At 32.7% G+C, this 15,352-nt stretch overlaps 1 protein-coding gene across 2 annotated transcripts in view; it reads left to right on the top strand.

Annotated features, from left to right (window-relative positions):
* Window positions 1-15,352, top strand: part of EXOC6 (exocyst complex component 6) — a 151,111-nt gene that overhangs the window by 35,270 nt on the left and 100,489 nt on the right. For both annotated transcript variants that reach the window (XM_045567802.1, XM_045567803.1), the window contains exons 6-8: window positions 2,940-3,144; window positions 4,522-4,677; window positions 7,102-7,170. In XM_045567802.1, the coding sequence (XP_045423758.1) occupies window positions 2,940-3,144; window positions 4,522-4,677; window positions 7,102-7,170 (430 nt within the window). The remainder of the gene's footprint in view (window positions 1-2,939; window positions 3,145-4,521; window positions 4,678-7,101; window positions 7,171-15,352) is intronic.

Raw genomic sequence — 15,352 nt, 5'->3', positions numbered from 1 at the left:
ACCATAGCAAGGGCTAAGTGTATATTGTAGGGGGAAAGCAAAGTGTAGGCTTTTTTGACAATCTGGGCTAGTGTAATTCACATCTGTTTCATAACACAAATGAATAAATGACAAATGAAAAATAATTTAAAGGAGAATTTTAGATGTAATGATGTTTAAAATATTTTAAAACTGAACAATTTTAAAATAACATAACAAAACCAGAATAAATGAGACACATTTGGAATGGAGAAAAAAGAATTTCTTCTTGGTTTATTAATAACCACCTAACTTTCAGAACACATTATATACAAATCTATAGTAAAGGATTTGTGTTTGTCTTGCTTCATAATGCTACACATTGAATTTCGTTAGACTTTACCAATTGGTACTAATTAGTAGAATGATTTTTTCCTTATTAATAAACAAGCCTTAAGCTATTCCTAAAACACAGTCTTATTTTCTTTTATGTATATATTATTAATATATTCTTTTTTAAATCAGTGTTATGCATCCTTATATTTTAAAGATTCAAATAATAAGTTCTATATGTTTGTTGCAAAAAAACAGGCATCAACCTCCCTACTTCCCTTTAAAGGGGCAAAAACTTTTACCTTTTTTAACTGATTAGTGCTTACATTTATGTCTTTAAATAATTAACTTGTATTATTACCTTACTATTTTCTAGCTTGGTGCATTATTTCTTTTTTTTTGTAATATAATCTAATATTTATATTCACCTTTCCCCAGTTATTCTCAAAATGTATTACATCTTCTCTTTCTCTCTGAAAACATTGGTTGCTATATATATATTTTTTATCTCTTTTAATCCAGAACAATCTTCCTGCTTTTCTTTATTTGTCATGAAAGGGTCCAGGTCAGTTGTCATGCAGACCAGGGCATTTTGGATTTGTGTAATTGTTTCGTAATTATATTTAGATTCAGGTTAAAAGTTTTTGGCAAGAGTACAAGATAAGTGATACTGTGTACCTCACATTGTATGACATCAGAAGGCATATGCTGTCAGGCTGTCTCTAGGTTATGCTAAATGATCATTTGGTTAAGAGGATGACAACCAGATCGCTTTTGAAAAGGTATATTTTTTCTCTTTGCAATTAGTAAGTAATCTGTGGTGTGATACCTTGAGTCCTGTTTCCTAACAACCTTTCACCCAATAGTTTCAGTATTTTTGCTTTAATCAATTATTATCTTAGGGTTATAAAATGGTGATTTAAAAAAATTCTGTCATTTCTTTAATGTTTATTAACTGGCTTTTTTTTAAATATAAAGAAGAGCTTTTCCTTTTTATCCCCCTCTTCTTTCTTTTTTTTTCCTGATTATTGCTATGGACTCATATATTTTAAAAAATAAATGTCATATTTATTATTGTCATTATTCTTTTGATGCACAACTTGTTCCAAATTTGGCCAGAGCAACCCTCAAGCTACTTGCTGTGTCCTTATTTATCTTTGAGTACTTTTTTGCTTATTATACAATAGGATGTTCCAGGTTCTCATTGTATTTTTCTTGCCCTAAACCTGGAAACAGCCATTCTTCAAGGTACTCTGTCTCCTTTTAGTGAGTAATAGTATTTAGAAACTAAGATCTGTGTGCTAGGTGGACTCATTACACATGCACACACATGCACACACATGCACACACATGCACGCAAGTGCTTTCCATCTTCTAAATCTTTAATATCTTAGGCATTATCAAAATCATTGTAATAACATCTCTACCACCCATACCATCACCTAAATATCTTAATTTCTGACCAAATGTATATTTTGTTTATATTATAAAAATTCCAATAATTTATATTATAATAATTCCAATAATTTTTAAATAACTGAGATAAAACTTAGATGGTCTATAATTTTTTAATTAGTGGAAATACTTTGTGACAACTTAACAAAATGTATTTTGTCTTTGAGAATATATGCTAGAAAACCAGTAAGTATTTTTAAATTCCTTTTGAAAATACTGCCTTTTCAACTTACTTTTGTCTTGCTTTTTTTGTTTATTAGTGCTTTTCCATTTTTAATATCATCCAATTCAATAAGAAGGCATAGAATACTGCTTGATTAATTTTTAAAACTCTTCTACCTAACTTTCAAGTGGATTTTGGTGGTGATTATTATTATTATCAGAAACTGACAGTTTTGAAAAGTCTCAGTCTTGCTGCCAGTTAATTATGGTATCTGCCAAATTGTATAATCTTTCTCTGTGTTTCATTTTTCTTACCTATAGAATGTTAATAGTAGTATCTGCCATAGAAGTGTACCTCATAGAAGTCTAAAGAAAATTAAATTATATATATGAAAGTTTGTGTCAATTTCTCTGGGGCAAAGGCTATACTTTACTAATTGCTGTATACTCAGCATGTTACACAGTACCTTATAAATAGTAGGCATTTGGTAAATATTTGTTGAATTGAAAAATCACTCTACCGGTGGATTTTCACCTAGTTTTTGTGACACTTTAGCATTTCTAATTGCCTTAAATAGTAGTATAAAATTTTCCAAAAAAGTTAAACAAATTTTACTTTAATTAGAATTAAATCTGTGTTATGGATGGTGACAGTGTGTAGATGGATATTACCATGGGAGAAATAGTTTGAAATCACATATCAAATAACTAAATGTTATAATTTAGAAATTTGAAACTATTATATTCATTTAAGGTATTGTGATGACTGTGATAATGCTCTTGATGTTATAGATTTAGATAAAATGAAAGAAAGAAGTTTTATGTTAGTATATGCCATGAATTTTCAGCCTGCAGCTTGTTCATGTGATTCATAGTTTCTGCTTAGTAAATAGAAATAAATGTTAGTTGTACTTATTTTAACTATATGTCCTTTTTGATGGGAGTTTTAGGCTGATTAATATTAATATTTGGACTTGTAAAATTAATATGATAAGAACTTTTTGTAGAGTTTTCTTTTTAACTTCTTGCAGGTATTATTCTGCTTTAAAAACTATGGAACAATTAGAGAATGTATACTTTCCCCGGGTTAGTCAATACCGGTTTTGTCAGCTAATGATAGAAAATCTTCCTAAACTCCGTGAGGATATTAAAGAAATCTCCATGTCTGATCTCAAAGACTTTTTGGAAAGCATTAGAAAACATTCTGACAAAATAGGTGAAACAGCAATGAAACAGGTGAGATTTAAAAAGAAAATTTTAACATTTAGTAATATAGAATATAGAATTTATCCAAGGTTAACTTCTTCGACTTAAATAAAATGCTTATTTCTGTTTAGTTTTATCTTTTTCTTATCTTTCCTGGTTCTTGTTTTGAATGGATTTTGTCAGTGTTTCCTTTGGGTTTATAGTTTTCCTTATTTAAGTGAAGATAGTCTAACTTGAATTCTTTAGTTACCATTGAACTCTCAATGATCTTCTCCATATATGTTGTGTTATGTTATCCTTTACTAACATCAGTCAAATCTGATAATTAGCTGAAAAGTGGCAGCCACAGAGGTGAATGAGAGCCTTTTATGCTAAGGTTCTAAATTGTTCTCTTTTTAAAACAAATTAAGAGTATTAACTTTGAATTAAAAACCCCTACAGTTCAATAATAAAAGACAAACAATGGGAAAAGATTCAGCAGTTGAAAAGTTGATGTCCTACCTTTTGAGTCAGCAGTTCTTCTCTTAGGTATTTATTAGTGAGAAATTAAAACATGTCCTCATGAAGTTCATAGCAGCTTTGTTCACAATTAGCCCCAAACTGGAAACAACCTAAATGGGTATCAAAAGAAGAATGGATACACAAATTGTGGTATATTCATACAGTGGAATACTACATAGCAATAAAAAGGAATGAATTACTGATAATGCAACAACATATATGAATCTCACAGATATGTTGAGCCACAGAAATTGAACACAAAAAGGCACAAACTGTGTGATTCCATTTTTATGCCATTGTAAAACAGGCAAAACTTAATTTAAGATGAAGAAAATCAGAACAGTGGTTGCCTCTGGGTGGGGAGATTGCCTGGGAAGGGACATGAAGGGACTTTTGGGGAAATAGAAATGTTCTATACCATAATAAAAATGTATTTGTCAGAATTGTACAGTTAAGATTTGTGTATTTTAATATATATACATCTTCAAAGAAAACTATAAAAAATAATTGGGGTATGTATGGAGTGAATGAGTAAATGTATAGCTGAAACAAGAATATGAAAATATTAGTTGTTGAGGATAAGTGATGGGTACATGGGAGTTCCTGATATTAATCTGTTTCTTTTGTTTATATTTGAAATTTTCAATAATAAAAAGTTTTAAAATGATTATAATTTAATTAAAATTTTAATGGGTACAATGAACACTATTTTGGATGATGGACACATTTATAACCCTGACTCAAGCCATGTGACAAAAACATTTGTGCCCCATAATATTTTGAAATGAAAAATAAAATAAAATATTTAAGAACTAGCTGTTAAAACTCCTAACCACGATATTTTTTGAACCAATTTTGACCATAATCAATTTTGAAATAATCTGAATTTTTCTCTCTCCAAAATAGGCACAGCATCAGAAAACCTTCAGTGTTTCCCTGCAGAAGCAAAATAATGTGAAATTTGGGAAGAATAGGTATATAAATCGCGATAGAATTCCAGAAGAAAGGAATGAAGTTGTATTGAAACAGGCACTTGAGGAAGAGGATGAGAATGAAGAGGAGGTGATGGGGTTTCTTTCTTTATCTATTATTGGATAATTTTTTTTCTTTTGGATTATAATGTACATCTATGTGACTCTGAGTCTTCTCATGTGCAAATTGAATTTATGTTGTGAAAGTTGTCAGAAACAAAATGGTGTCACTTGTGTCAAACTGTGACAAAATAAAGCACTAGAAAGCCATGAAGGTAGGGCTCTCATGCATGGTTTGCCTAATAACAGGATCTATCACAATAAATTTTTCCAAACTGCAGTCTACTACATGAGCCACACAAGGACAGCTAGCAGCACAAGGACAACTAGCCACTTATACATGAACACTTGCCTTTCAAAACTGTCTTACGAGGCCAATCCATAACTTCGAGGACCTAACTGTAACTCCAAGATTGTAAGTCCTACCTGGCAACACTGACACTAATGAATGAACTTTCTTTCAAAATAATTTGCATAACTTCCTCTGTCCGCAATAAAACCTTAACCTTCCTTGGTTTTCTGGACACGCCAGAGGCTACTCCCATCTGTGCATATGTACTGGATTGCAGTCCTGTTTGTTTATACCAAGTAAATACTTTTGCTTCGAGATTCGTCTTTATATATTTTTATTTCAAGTTCACAATGTCATCTAAATTGTAATGAGCTATTAGGGCAATGGAGTCATCTGAAATATTAGACTACATAATTGACAGATAAACAGGATATACTGTAGATTATATTTGTAAGCCATATATGGTAGAACCTGGATGTTCTGTCCTAATTAGCAGTAAAAGTGTAAATCTAATGATTTTTTTGTAGTGATCATTCATATTTGAATTATCTGTGGCAAAATTATTTCATAATGTAATAACCTTGCCATTTGGCCTAGTTCCGGATAGCCTACATTTTTTTTTAATTGGTCCTGAGATATTGGAAAATAATTATAATATGATTAAAGTTTATTTTTTAATAAAAGTTCCAATAAGTCTAGAAACCTTGAAATTATCTTTAAATATTTACTTTTCTTTCCTCCTCTATATCCAAATTCATTCTCTTATCTTATTGCTTTCTTTATTCTCCCCACAAAGTCTTCTGTTGAGCCTACCTTTTATCTTCTTTTTTGAATTCCTTTTGAATTTAGTTACTATCATGGGGAGCCTAGTTATTGCCAATTATTTATAAGTTTTGTCTTGCCAAAGAGATTTTAAGTTCATTTTCAAAGGACCTAATTGGGACACAGTAAGAACTTTAAATTGAACCATGTGAAAATGTGCCATGGCCATCTCTGTGGATGGAGGAACAACTGAGTGTTCACTGGTACATTTCTGCTATATGTCTAGGGATGAGACTATACATACATATGCATGCATGTATGTATATGTGTGGAATATGAATATGCATATATAGCAGATGTCTACTATTGTACCGAATACAGACAAATGAACAGCCTTAAACAGTTAAATGTCTTCCTAATGTGGAATTAGTGGGTCCTGATTAGTCCCTTGAAATGAAATAAATGTTTTTAAAATCTACTTTTTTGTTTTTTCTTAGTATTCAGAGGATCTCTATTCTCTTCTCCCTTGAAGTTCAGAATGGTGAAAATAGACCATCTAGTCTTCCTACTTCAATTTTCCCCAGCCTATTTTGTATTAATATATCTTTAACTGCTGGGAGCATTACCATCATGCCTTACCCCCTAATCCATGTTTTTAAGTAACTTGGTTGTTCCCTGTTCTCTTATTTTATTATTACACTATACTATATTTTATTTCTATTATTTTACCTCATAAGTAATATTATAATAAAAGTATTTAGGTTCATTCTGGGGATTCTTGAGAGTAGAAATGTGTTCCTTTAAAAATGGTTTATGTATTTCTGAAGTTTGAGAAACTTTATAACGCTACTATATTTCATTAGTTATAGGGTGCATGTTTTATATTATAACATTTCAGAATTTAGCATACATCTTAAAATTGATGGTGTCATAGTTTCAAGTGATTGTGTCTTTTTCTTTCCTAGTGGTCCATTAAATAATAGTAATGGTGTCTTCGATTTAATATAATAATAGTAAATCATATAACTTAGCTGCCTCAGAGAAGGAGCTTTGTCTATAGCTAAACCATAAATCCATGTATTACTTTTACCCAAAATCATGAGATATCTAGCCATCCATAGCAATTTTTTGATAATCTACCAAGCATGTTAAAGATATACAGTCTTTACCCTCTCTTACCTTATAATCTCAAACAGTTAGCAATGATAATAAACTGCCAAATAAATGCCAAAACAAATTTTAAAAAGTTTCGTATTTATATTGTCTGCTCTCTGTGGGAGAATTGAATAAATGTTATAACATGAAGTCCATGAATCAGCTTGTCTATCTTAACTTTACATTATCTGATAGTGGACTAATAGTTTGACCTGTCATTTTTTAAAAAGTGATTTTATTTTTCAGGTCTTAACTGTTCAGGATCTTGTTGATTTTTCCCCTGTTTACCGATGTTTGCATATTTATTCAGTTTTGGTAAGTTTGTTTTATATTTATGTATGTATATTTATATTATTAAAAAGACATTTGTGCAGTTGGGCCTTAAAGGTTGATCATAATAAGCCCAGATAGCTGTAAATCTTCATATAGTAAACATTTGTGAAATATCCACTATGTGTAAGGCACTTACCTACTTACCTTTTTTTCCTTTACTTCTCATAGTCTAATTTCAAGTGATATACCTCTTCGTGTATATTAAGTGTAGTATATTTTAATATTATAATAGTATGCTTCCATTTATTCCCTCTTGCCTTTGTGCTGTTGTTGCATCACAGTTACTTAACATTACTTCTGTATGTTTATTCCACACTATATTTTTCTTATTTTTGATTCAGTAGTCAATTACCATTTTTTTAAAATAACTGCTTTATTGAGATATAATTCATATACCAAAAACTTTACCCTTTTAAAGCAGCAGTCCCCAGCCATTTTTGGCACCAGTTTCATGGAAGACAATTTTTCCATGGACCAGGGTGGGGAGAGGGGGGATGGTTTGGGCCTGATTCAAGCTCATTACATTTATTGTGTAGTCAGACTTCTCTGCTAACTATAATCTGTATTTGCAGCCGCTCCCCAGCACTAGCATTACTGCCTCAGCTTCACCTCAGATCATCAGGCATTAGATTCTCATAAGGAGTTTGACCTAGATCTCTTGTATGCACAGTTTACAGTAGGGTTCACACTCCTATGAGAATATAATGCCGCTGCTGATCTGACAAGAGGCAGAGCTTATGCAGTGATGCAAGTGATGAGGAACAGCTGTAAATACAGATGAAGCTTTGCTTGCTGGCTGCTGCTTACCTCCTGCTGTGTGGCCCAGTTTCTAACAGGGCACAGACCAGTACCAGTCCACCTCCTGGGGCTTGGGGATGCAGTTTTAAAGTATACAATTCAGTGTTTTAGCATATTGACAAGCATGTACAACCATTACCACTATCTAATTCCAGAACTATTCATTACCCCAAAAAGAAACCCTTCAGCAGTCACTCTTTATTCTCCTCTCCCCCCAGCTCCTGGTAACCACAAATTTACTTTCTGTCTCTATGGATTTGCCTATTCTGGTCATTTCATGTAAATGGAATCACACTATTTTTGGCTTTTTGTGCCCAGCTCCTTTTTTTACATAGGTGAAATTTTAGGTTACTGATAGAGATTTTCTGTTTTAATATAGGTATTAATATTTATAGCTATAAATTTCTCTCTAAGAACTGCATCTCATAAGTTTTGGTATATTCTGTTTTGTTTCGATTCATCTCAAAAGTATTTTCTAATTACCCTTATGATTTTTCTTTGACCCATTGGTTATTTTAGGGTGTTTGTTTGATTTTCATATGTTTGTGAATTTCTAAATGCCCTTCTGCTATTGGGTCCTAATTTAATTACATTGTGGTCAGAGATCATACTTTGCATGATTTCAGTGTTTTTAAATTTATTGAGGCTTATTTTATGGCCTAACATATGGTCTATCCTGGAGTATGTTCCATGTCTACTTAAGAAGAATGTGTGTCTGGCTGTTGTTGGGTGGTGTGTTCTATAGATATCTGTTGGGTGTAGTAGTTGATTTATAGTGTTATTCAAGTTTTCTGTTTCCTTATTGTTATTCTGCCTGTTATTGAAAGTGGAAGTGTTAAAGTCTCCAATTATATTGAGTTTTCTGTTTCTTCCTTCAGTTCTGCCCGTTTTTTTCTTTATATATTTTTAGGGCTTTATCGATAGGTGAATATATGTATATAATTGTTATATCTTCCTGATGGGTTCACCTTTTTTAAAAAATCATAAAATGTCTTTCTTTGTAATGTTTTTTGGCTTAAAGTCTGTTTTGGTTGATAATAGAGTAGCCACTCTAGCTCTCTTTTGAGTTTTGTAGACATAGTATATTTTTTCCATACTTTTACTTTCAACCTTTTTGTGTCTTTGAATCTAAAGTGTGTCTCTTATAGATAGCATGTAGTTAAATCTGTTTTTTTAAATCCAGTCTGATAATCTCTGCCTTTCAATTGGAATATTTAGTTAATTACTGATAAGGTAGGATTTACGTCTGCTATTTGCCATTTGTTTTAATACGTCTTACTCTTTTTTGTTCCTCTTTTCCGTCATTACTGCCTTCTTTTGCATTAAATAGATATTTTCTAATGTACCATTTCCTTTGTCATTTCTTTATATATATAAAGTGTATATATTTTATATATATGTAATTATTATTTTCTTAGTAGTTGCCTCGGGGATTGCAATTTACATCTTACTTAAAACAATCTAGCTCAGATTAATACCGTCTTCTTTGTGCTGTTGTTTTCATACAGATTACATCTTTCTACATTATAAGGTCATTTGCACAGTTTTATAGTTATTGCTTTATGCAGTTATTTTTAAAATCAGGTAGAAGAAAGGAGTTACAAACAAAAATATATTTATACTTTCTTTATGTTTACCTCTGTGTTTTCCCCTTTACTATTACTGTTTATTTCTCCATGTAAATTAGAGTTACTGTCTAGTTTCCTTTCTTTTCTGCCTGAAGGATTCCCTTTAGCCTTTCTTTTAAGACAGGTCTGCTAGCATCAGATTCTCTCAGTTGCTGTTTATCTGGGAATATCTTAATTTATTTTTTTGTTTTTTAAGAATTGCTTTGCTGGGTATAGAACTCTTGGTCTTCTTTCAGCATTTTGAATATGTCATCTCACTGCCTTCTGAAAACATTTACTTTTAAGGAGTTTTGAGGTTTGGATTATTCATGTGATTGAAAAAGAATGGTAATTATGTTAATTAGAGCAAATAGAACTACCTTATTAACTAACTTTTTTCTTTTAGCCCCCTATTAAAAGGCAAGACTAACTCTCCACTTACCAGCTGAGGCAAAAGCGATCTCTATGCATGATATAAATGTAAAATAAACTCATTGTTTTATACATAAATTGGTGATATTTCAAGTGTGTTAAGCTTTATTGAATAGATCTGTAAAAGGAATTTCCCTTTTTAAAGCTATAGTAAGTCATACAATGGTATAAAAACAATAATACTTTTAGTCTATTTTACGATTAAATAATTCTTCAGATGTGTGTGAGTATAAAACACTTTAACTTCTCAGATTCTTTTCAAATTTAGTATCTTATCTTTTATAATGTCAGTTGGTAGTATGCACATTTAACTGCGTTTACACCTGAGACAAGCAGAGGCTAGACTCTATCAAAGATGCTGCTGCTATCTTAGTAACATTGGAAGTTAGGCTGTCTGATGTCTAATCTCATATTTCCTGGGGGTTTTTTGTTTGTTTTTGTTTTTAACTAGATCATATTGGCTTCTAATCAAGATGAAGTTATTAGTTATCTAAGTAGTTAAAGTGTTGTGGTTTGATTCTTTCACCCTACTTTGAAATCCTATGTTCTCCAGGTTTGGGGTTTGGTAGAAAAGAACAATTTTTTGCTTTGTTAGTGCTTAATTTTTCAGTCTTATATGGGCACAGTATACTACCTTGAATGCTAATAGGTACTTCTATTACTTTGTGTCAACTCTGTTCCATAACAGTATGATTCACAAGGATAGAGACCATGAGAGTGTTGTTTATTTTTCTTTCCCCAGTGCCTCCCCTTGCTTCTGATACTTGATAAATGTTTGTTGAATAGTAGTTGACTGACTTTAATGCCACATTCAGTTTTTAATAAAATAATTTTCTTATCTTTATCCTGGTAGCTTATGTCAACAGGTATAAAACAGCACTCAGTAAATATTACAAGGTTATTATAAAGGGGTTATATTAATAATGTATGATTTCAAAGACTAGATCTGTTGACTATAATTTCATTTTAGCCAAAAGAGCTCTATGACCAAAACGTAGCATTTCCTATTCTGTTTAATCAAATATGAGTGTTACATGAAAGGAAAATAAGTATAATGTCAAAAAAGGGATTATCTTTAGAAAATGCTGCAAACTATATCCACAGTATAGCTTATCATTTTTCATGCTTTGAGAAATCAAAAGCATGTGTGAATTTTCTCAGCTGGCTGTGTCCTAAACTTTGAGCCTAGGGATCATTTATCCTAGAATACTGAATGAATGAATTTCTGAGTGTATTTGATGACTACATAATGTAGTGTGAGAATTGCTGCCCTAAGCATTTTAAGCATACATGAAGGCTTTCCAAGGGGTCCTGGGTTAGAAATATTAAGGAAATAATTTTTAGATCCTTAGCTTTTTTCTAAAAATGATCTGTGTGGGAACCTCATCCTGTCTTCACAATGAATTCTTCTGGTGCTCAGCTCAGATTCTCTTGGGTCCCTTTTCATAAGAGCTAAAAGTGCCTCAGAGTCTATTACCACCTCACTCTACCCACCCCACACCAAATTACCAAGGTTGAAGTTAGTTATGACGTGTGGGTGTAAGAAAGCTTAGATTCCTCACCTAGATTGGGACAACACTGAGATATAACATACTATGAAGTTGCAGCCCTGTGGAATTAGGCTGCAACCTACTCTCTTAGATACCTTTTTTTTTTTTTTTTTTTGAGACAGAGTCTCACTCTGTTGCCCAGGCTAGAGTGCCGTGGCATCAGCGTAGCTCACAGCAACCTCAAACTCCTGGGCTCAAGCCATCCTCCTGCCTCAGCCTCCCGAGTAGCTGGGACTACAGGCATGTGCCATCATGCCCGGCTAATTTTTTCTATATGTATATTTTTAGCTGTCCATATAATTTCTTTCTATTTTAGTAGAGACGGAGTCTTGCTCTTGCTCAGGCTGGTCTTGGAACTCCTGAGCCTAAACAATCCGCCTGCCTTGGCCTCCCAGAGTGCTAGGATTACAGGCGTGAGCCACTGCGCCCGGCCTTAGATACTTTTTTTGCCTGAGATGGCACATTTGATTGGCTGACTCTTGTTCCCTCTCTGCTTTTTTCACTTCTTGAATAGTCTCCTTCTTGAGCATTTCTTTAGTTTGTCACTGATCTAGGTTCTGTCCCTAGGAAAGCTACCTAAGATGCTGACTGTATTAGTTATCTATCACTGCATAACATACTGGCTTAAATATTTCACAGGCTTAGCAGTCTGGGAGCGGCTTAGCTGGATGGTTATGGCTAAAGGTCTCTCATGAGGTTCTAGTCAAGATATCAGCAAGGACTGCAGTTATCTGAAGGCTGGCTATTCAAGGGGTTGGAAGATTTGTTTCTGTGATGGCTGTTGGCAGAAGGCCTCTGTTCCATGCCACATGGGCTCTCTACAAGGCTGCCTGAAAATCTTCATGATATGGCAGCTGGCTTCTCCCAGAGTGAGCCAAGAGAGAAACCAAGATGGAAGCCATAATATCTTTTATAACCCAATCTCAGAAGTGACATACCAGTACTTCTGCTTTATCCTCTTGGTCACATAGACCAACTTCGGTATACTGTGGGAGGGGACTATACAAGGCTATGAATACCACGAGGGTAGGGATCTTTGGAGCCCATCTTGGAGTCTTTCACACTTGCTTTATAAAAGAAAGTCATACCCTGCACTGATACTCTCTACTACCATGGCACATTGTCTTGATGTGAAAAAATGTTTAGGGTGGCAAATAAAGGAGAAGTCTCCTTTAAATTATTAATCAAGGAACTGTATGCACACAGAGGCTCCTTCCTTTTTCTTTTTGCATGGATTTCTATTAAGGGTAAATCATGTTAGAAACAGTGTACTTTGTCCTGTGGTGAGATAATTCTTAATTCAGATACATGGTAGGGAGTAATGACATAGGTGAGAGTAATGACAGTTTTATTTTGGTGACCTGATCCCTTTTATTCCCACTTATTGACAATGGATATATTGCTTTTAAGAGGGAGTCCTGTGAGAGTACAGCAAAGAGAATGTAGCAAATTTTAAATGCTAAAACCGTGTCCTATATGTTTAAATGTAAACAATGGTTTTTTCTAATTGTAATACTCTTTTAGGATGTGTCATTTGCTTTAAAGAAAAGCACCTTTAAGCAGCCAAATGATATGGATTAGTGAAGGTGAATCTTTTAAACATAACTGGAGTGTTTCCTGGGGCTGCCAAAAATTTCAAGTTACATTGGCTAACCTCATTCTTTCATATTCATGTTTATTGTGGTAAAATAAAGTGGTTAAAACTGTTTTACCAAATTGTTATTAGTGTAAGTCCAATTACATGTTTAATATTTTCTACTTTATATTTAAAAAATAAAACCTGATTATTAATTTTTAGCAGTATATATGATTTTTGTTCACTAAATACCCAGAAAAATCATGACCATCATATCTAGCAAAATTAATGGAGTTATGCCTGATTTTTATACTTGGTTTTATTTAATTGTTTCCGAAAGTTGAACAACAGAGTTTTATGTATGTCTACATGTTAAGTGAAAGCATATAGTGTTGTTGATTATACTCCCTCATAAATAATTTAGAATTTTAGCTATATATTACATTGCATTATTTTAAATTAAGTAATGAGAAACAGAATAAGTAATGAGAAACTGATTTGTTACCTTGATTTGAAGGTGTGCGAATGTGTAAAGCAATCACATTGGGTCTAAATAATCTTAATCTTGACTGTTTTTTGTAATCCCATAATTTATTTCTCAGTGGTTTTCATAATATAATATTCCTCAAAACATGTTAACTTTTTTTTTTTTTAAGTAAAACATGAAGTCAGACTTTTCCTGAGAGACATTTAATACAATTTGATGTAGGAGTGTGATTGTGAGGACTGGCTTTGCTAATTAGGTTTTAGGGTGGACTTTAAAAAAAAAAAAAGTACATTAAATGCCCTAAATCTGTGCTGAGACTTTTAAACAAAAAGTATATTGTTAATGGGGGGAGGGAGAAAGCCCCATTTATCCCATTAAGATATTTATTCCCAATAAAAATTTAATTTTTGGTTTATTCATTACAAAATGTATAATATACTTATGCTATTTAGATCAGTTAAGTACTAATTATAATAATTTAATCCAGAAGACAAAAAACCCCACCTTAACCTAAAGCCTTACAGTCTCAGAACTGAAAAATTGTAAAAATAAAAACATTACTTTAGAAAATATAGTATTAAGAAAACATTAAGGCTGGATGCGGTGGCTTACCCCTGTAATCCTAGCACTCTGGAAGGCCGAGACGGAATTATTGCTTGAGGTCAGGAGTTTGAGATCAGCCTGAGCAAAAGTGAGACCCCATCTCTACAAAAAAAAAAAAAAGAAAGAAAGAAAGAAAGAAAAGAAAAATTAGCTGAGTGTGGTCATGTACGCCTGTTGTTCCAGCTACTCGGGAGGCTGAGGCAGGAGGATAGTTTGAGCCCAGCTGTTTGAGGTTGCCATGAGCTATGATGATGCCACTGCACTCTAGCTGGCTTGACAAAATAAGGCTCTGTCTCCAAAAGGAAAACAAAAACAAAAAAAAAGGATAACTTACAAAACCTATAAAACCATAATGTTTTTGAGTCCATCAGAGAATTGAGTTACGAAGCAACCAAAGGAACTGAATTCCAAAGGATGACAAACCCTTCTGGGGAGAGACAGAGCACATCAACTGATGTTAGTTACCAAATTAAAACTGTGTGAGGGACACCATAGTTTTTAAAAAATTATTTTAATTGAGTACAAAAAATTAGAACTTTCCTAAGGGATACCTAAATAAAAATATTTTTTTCATTATGAGTTTACTTTAGACAGCACTAAGAAAAACTGTGGTTTTTGTAGCTATGTAAGTATAAAGAAAATAAAATTAAAATCAGAATTTCTGTTTCAGTTAAAATGTGGGTTTTTGACATTTTTTTCCTATTGTTGTTTTTTTCTTTTGGCTTTTCTTTGGAGCCTTAGATGAGTAAGGGAATGGGTTCCTGACCTTTTCTTCTGACTCTGTATGGATTCTCTTTTAAGCAGAGAGGAAGACAGTAGGGATGGATATATAGTCATTTATTTATTTGTTCATTCATTTAACAAATATTTATTGAGCACCTTCTGCATGCCAAGCATTTTTTAAGTGATGAGGATATGAAGGTGAACTAGATGAATGTGAACCATGTTCTAACAGACTTAGAGAGTCAACTGGTAAAGATTGATCTCTGTTGTTTGATATGGTAGTGACTAGCTATATGTAACCACTTAAATTTACATTACTTAAAATTAAACAAAATTAAAAAGTCAGTGTCTTAGTCCTATTAAGTACATTTCAAATACTCAATAGCCA

Source organism: Lemur catta, chromosome 14, assembly GCF_020740605.2.
Source record: "Lemur catta isolate mLemCat1 chromosome 14, mLemCat1.pri, whole genome shotgun sequence".
Classification (NCBI taxonomy): domain Eukaryota; kingdom Metazoa; phylum Chordata; class Mammalia; order Primates; family Lemuridae; genus Lemur; species Lemur catta.
The sequence above is the reverse complement of the archived record's forward strand: the minus strand, read 5'-3'. Positions and strand labels throughout refer to the sequence as shown.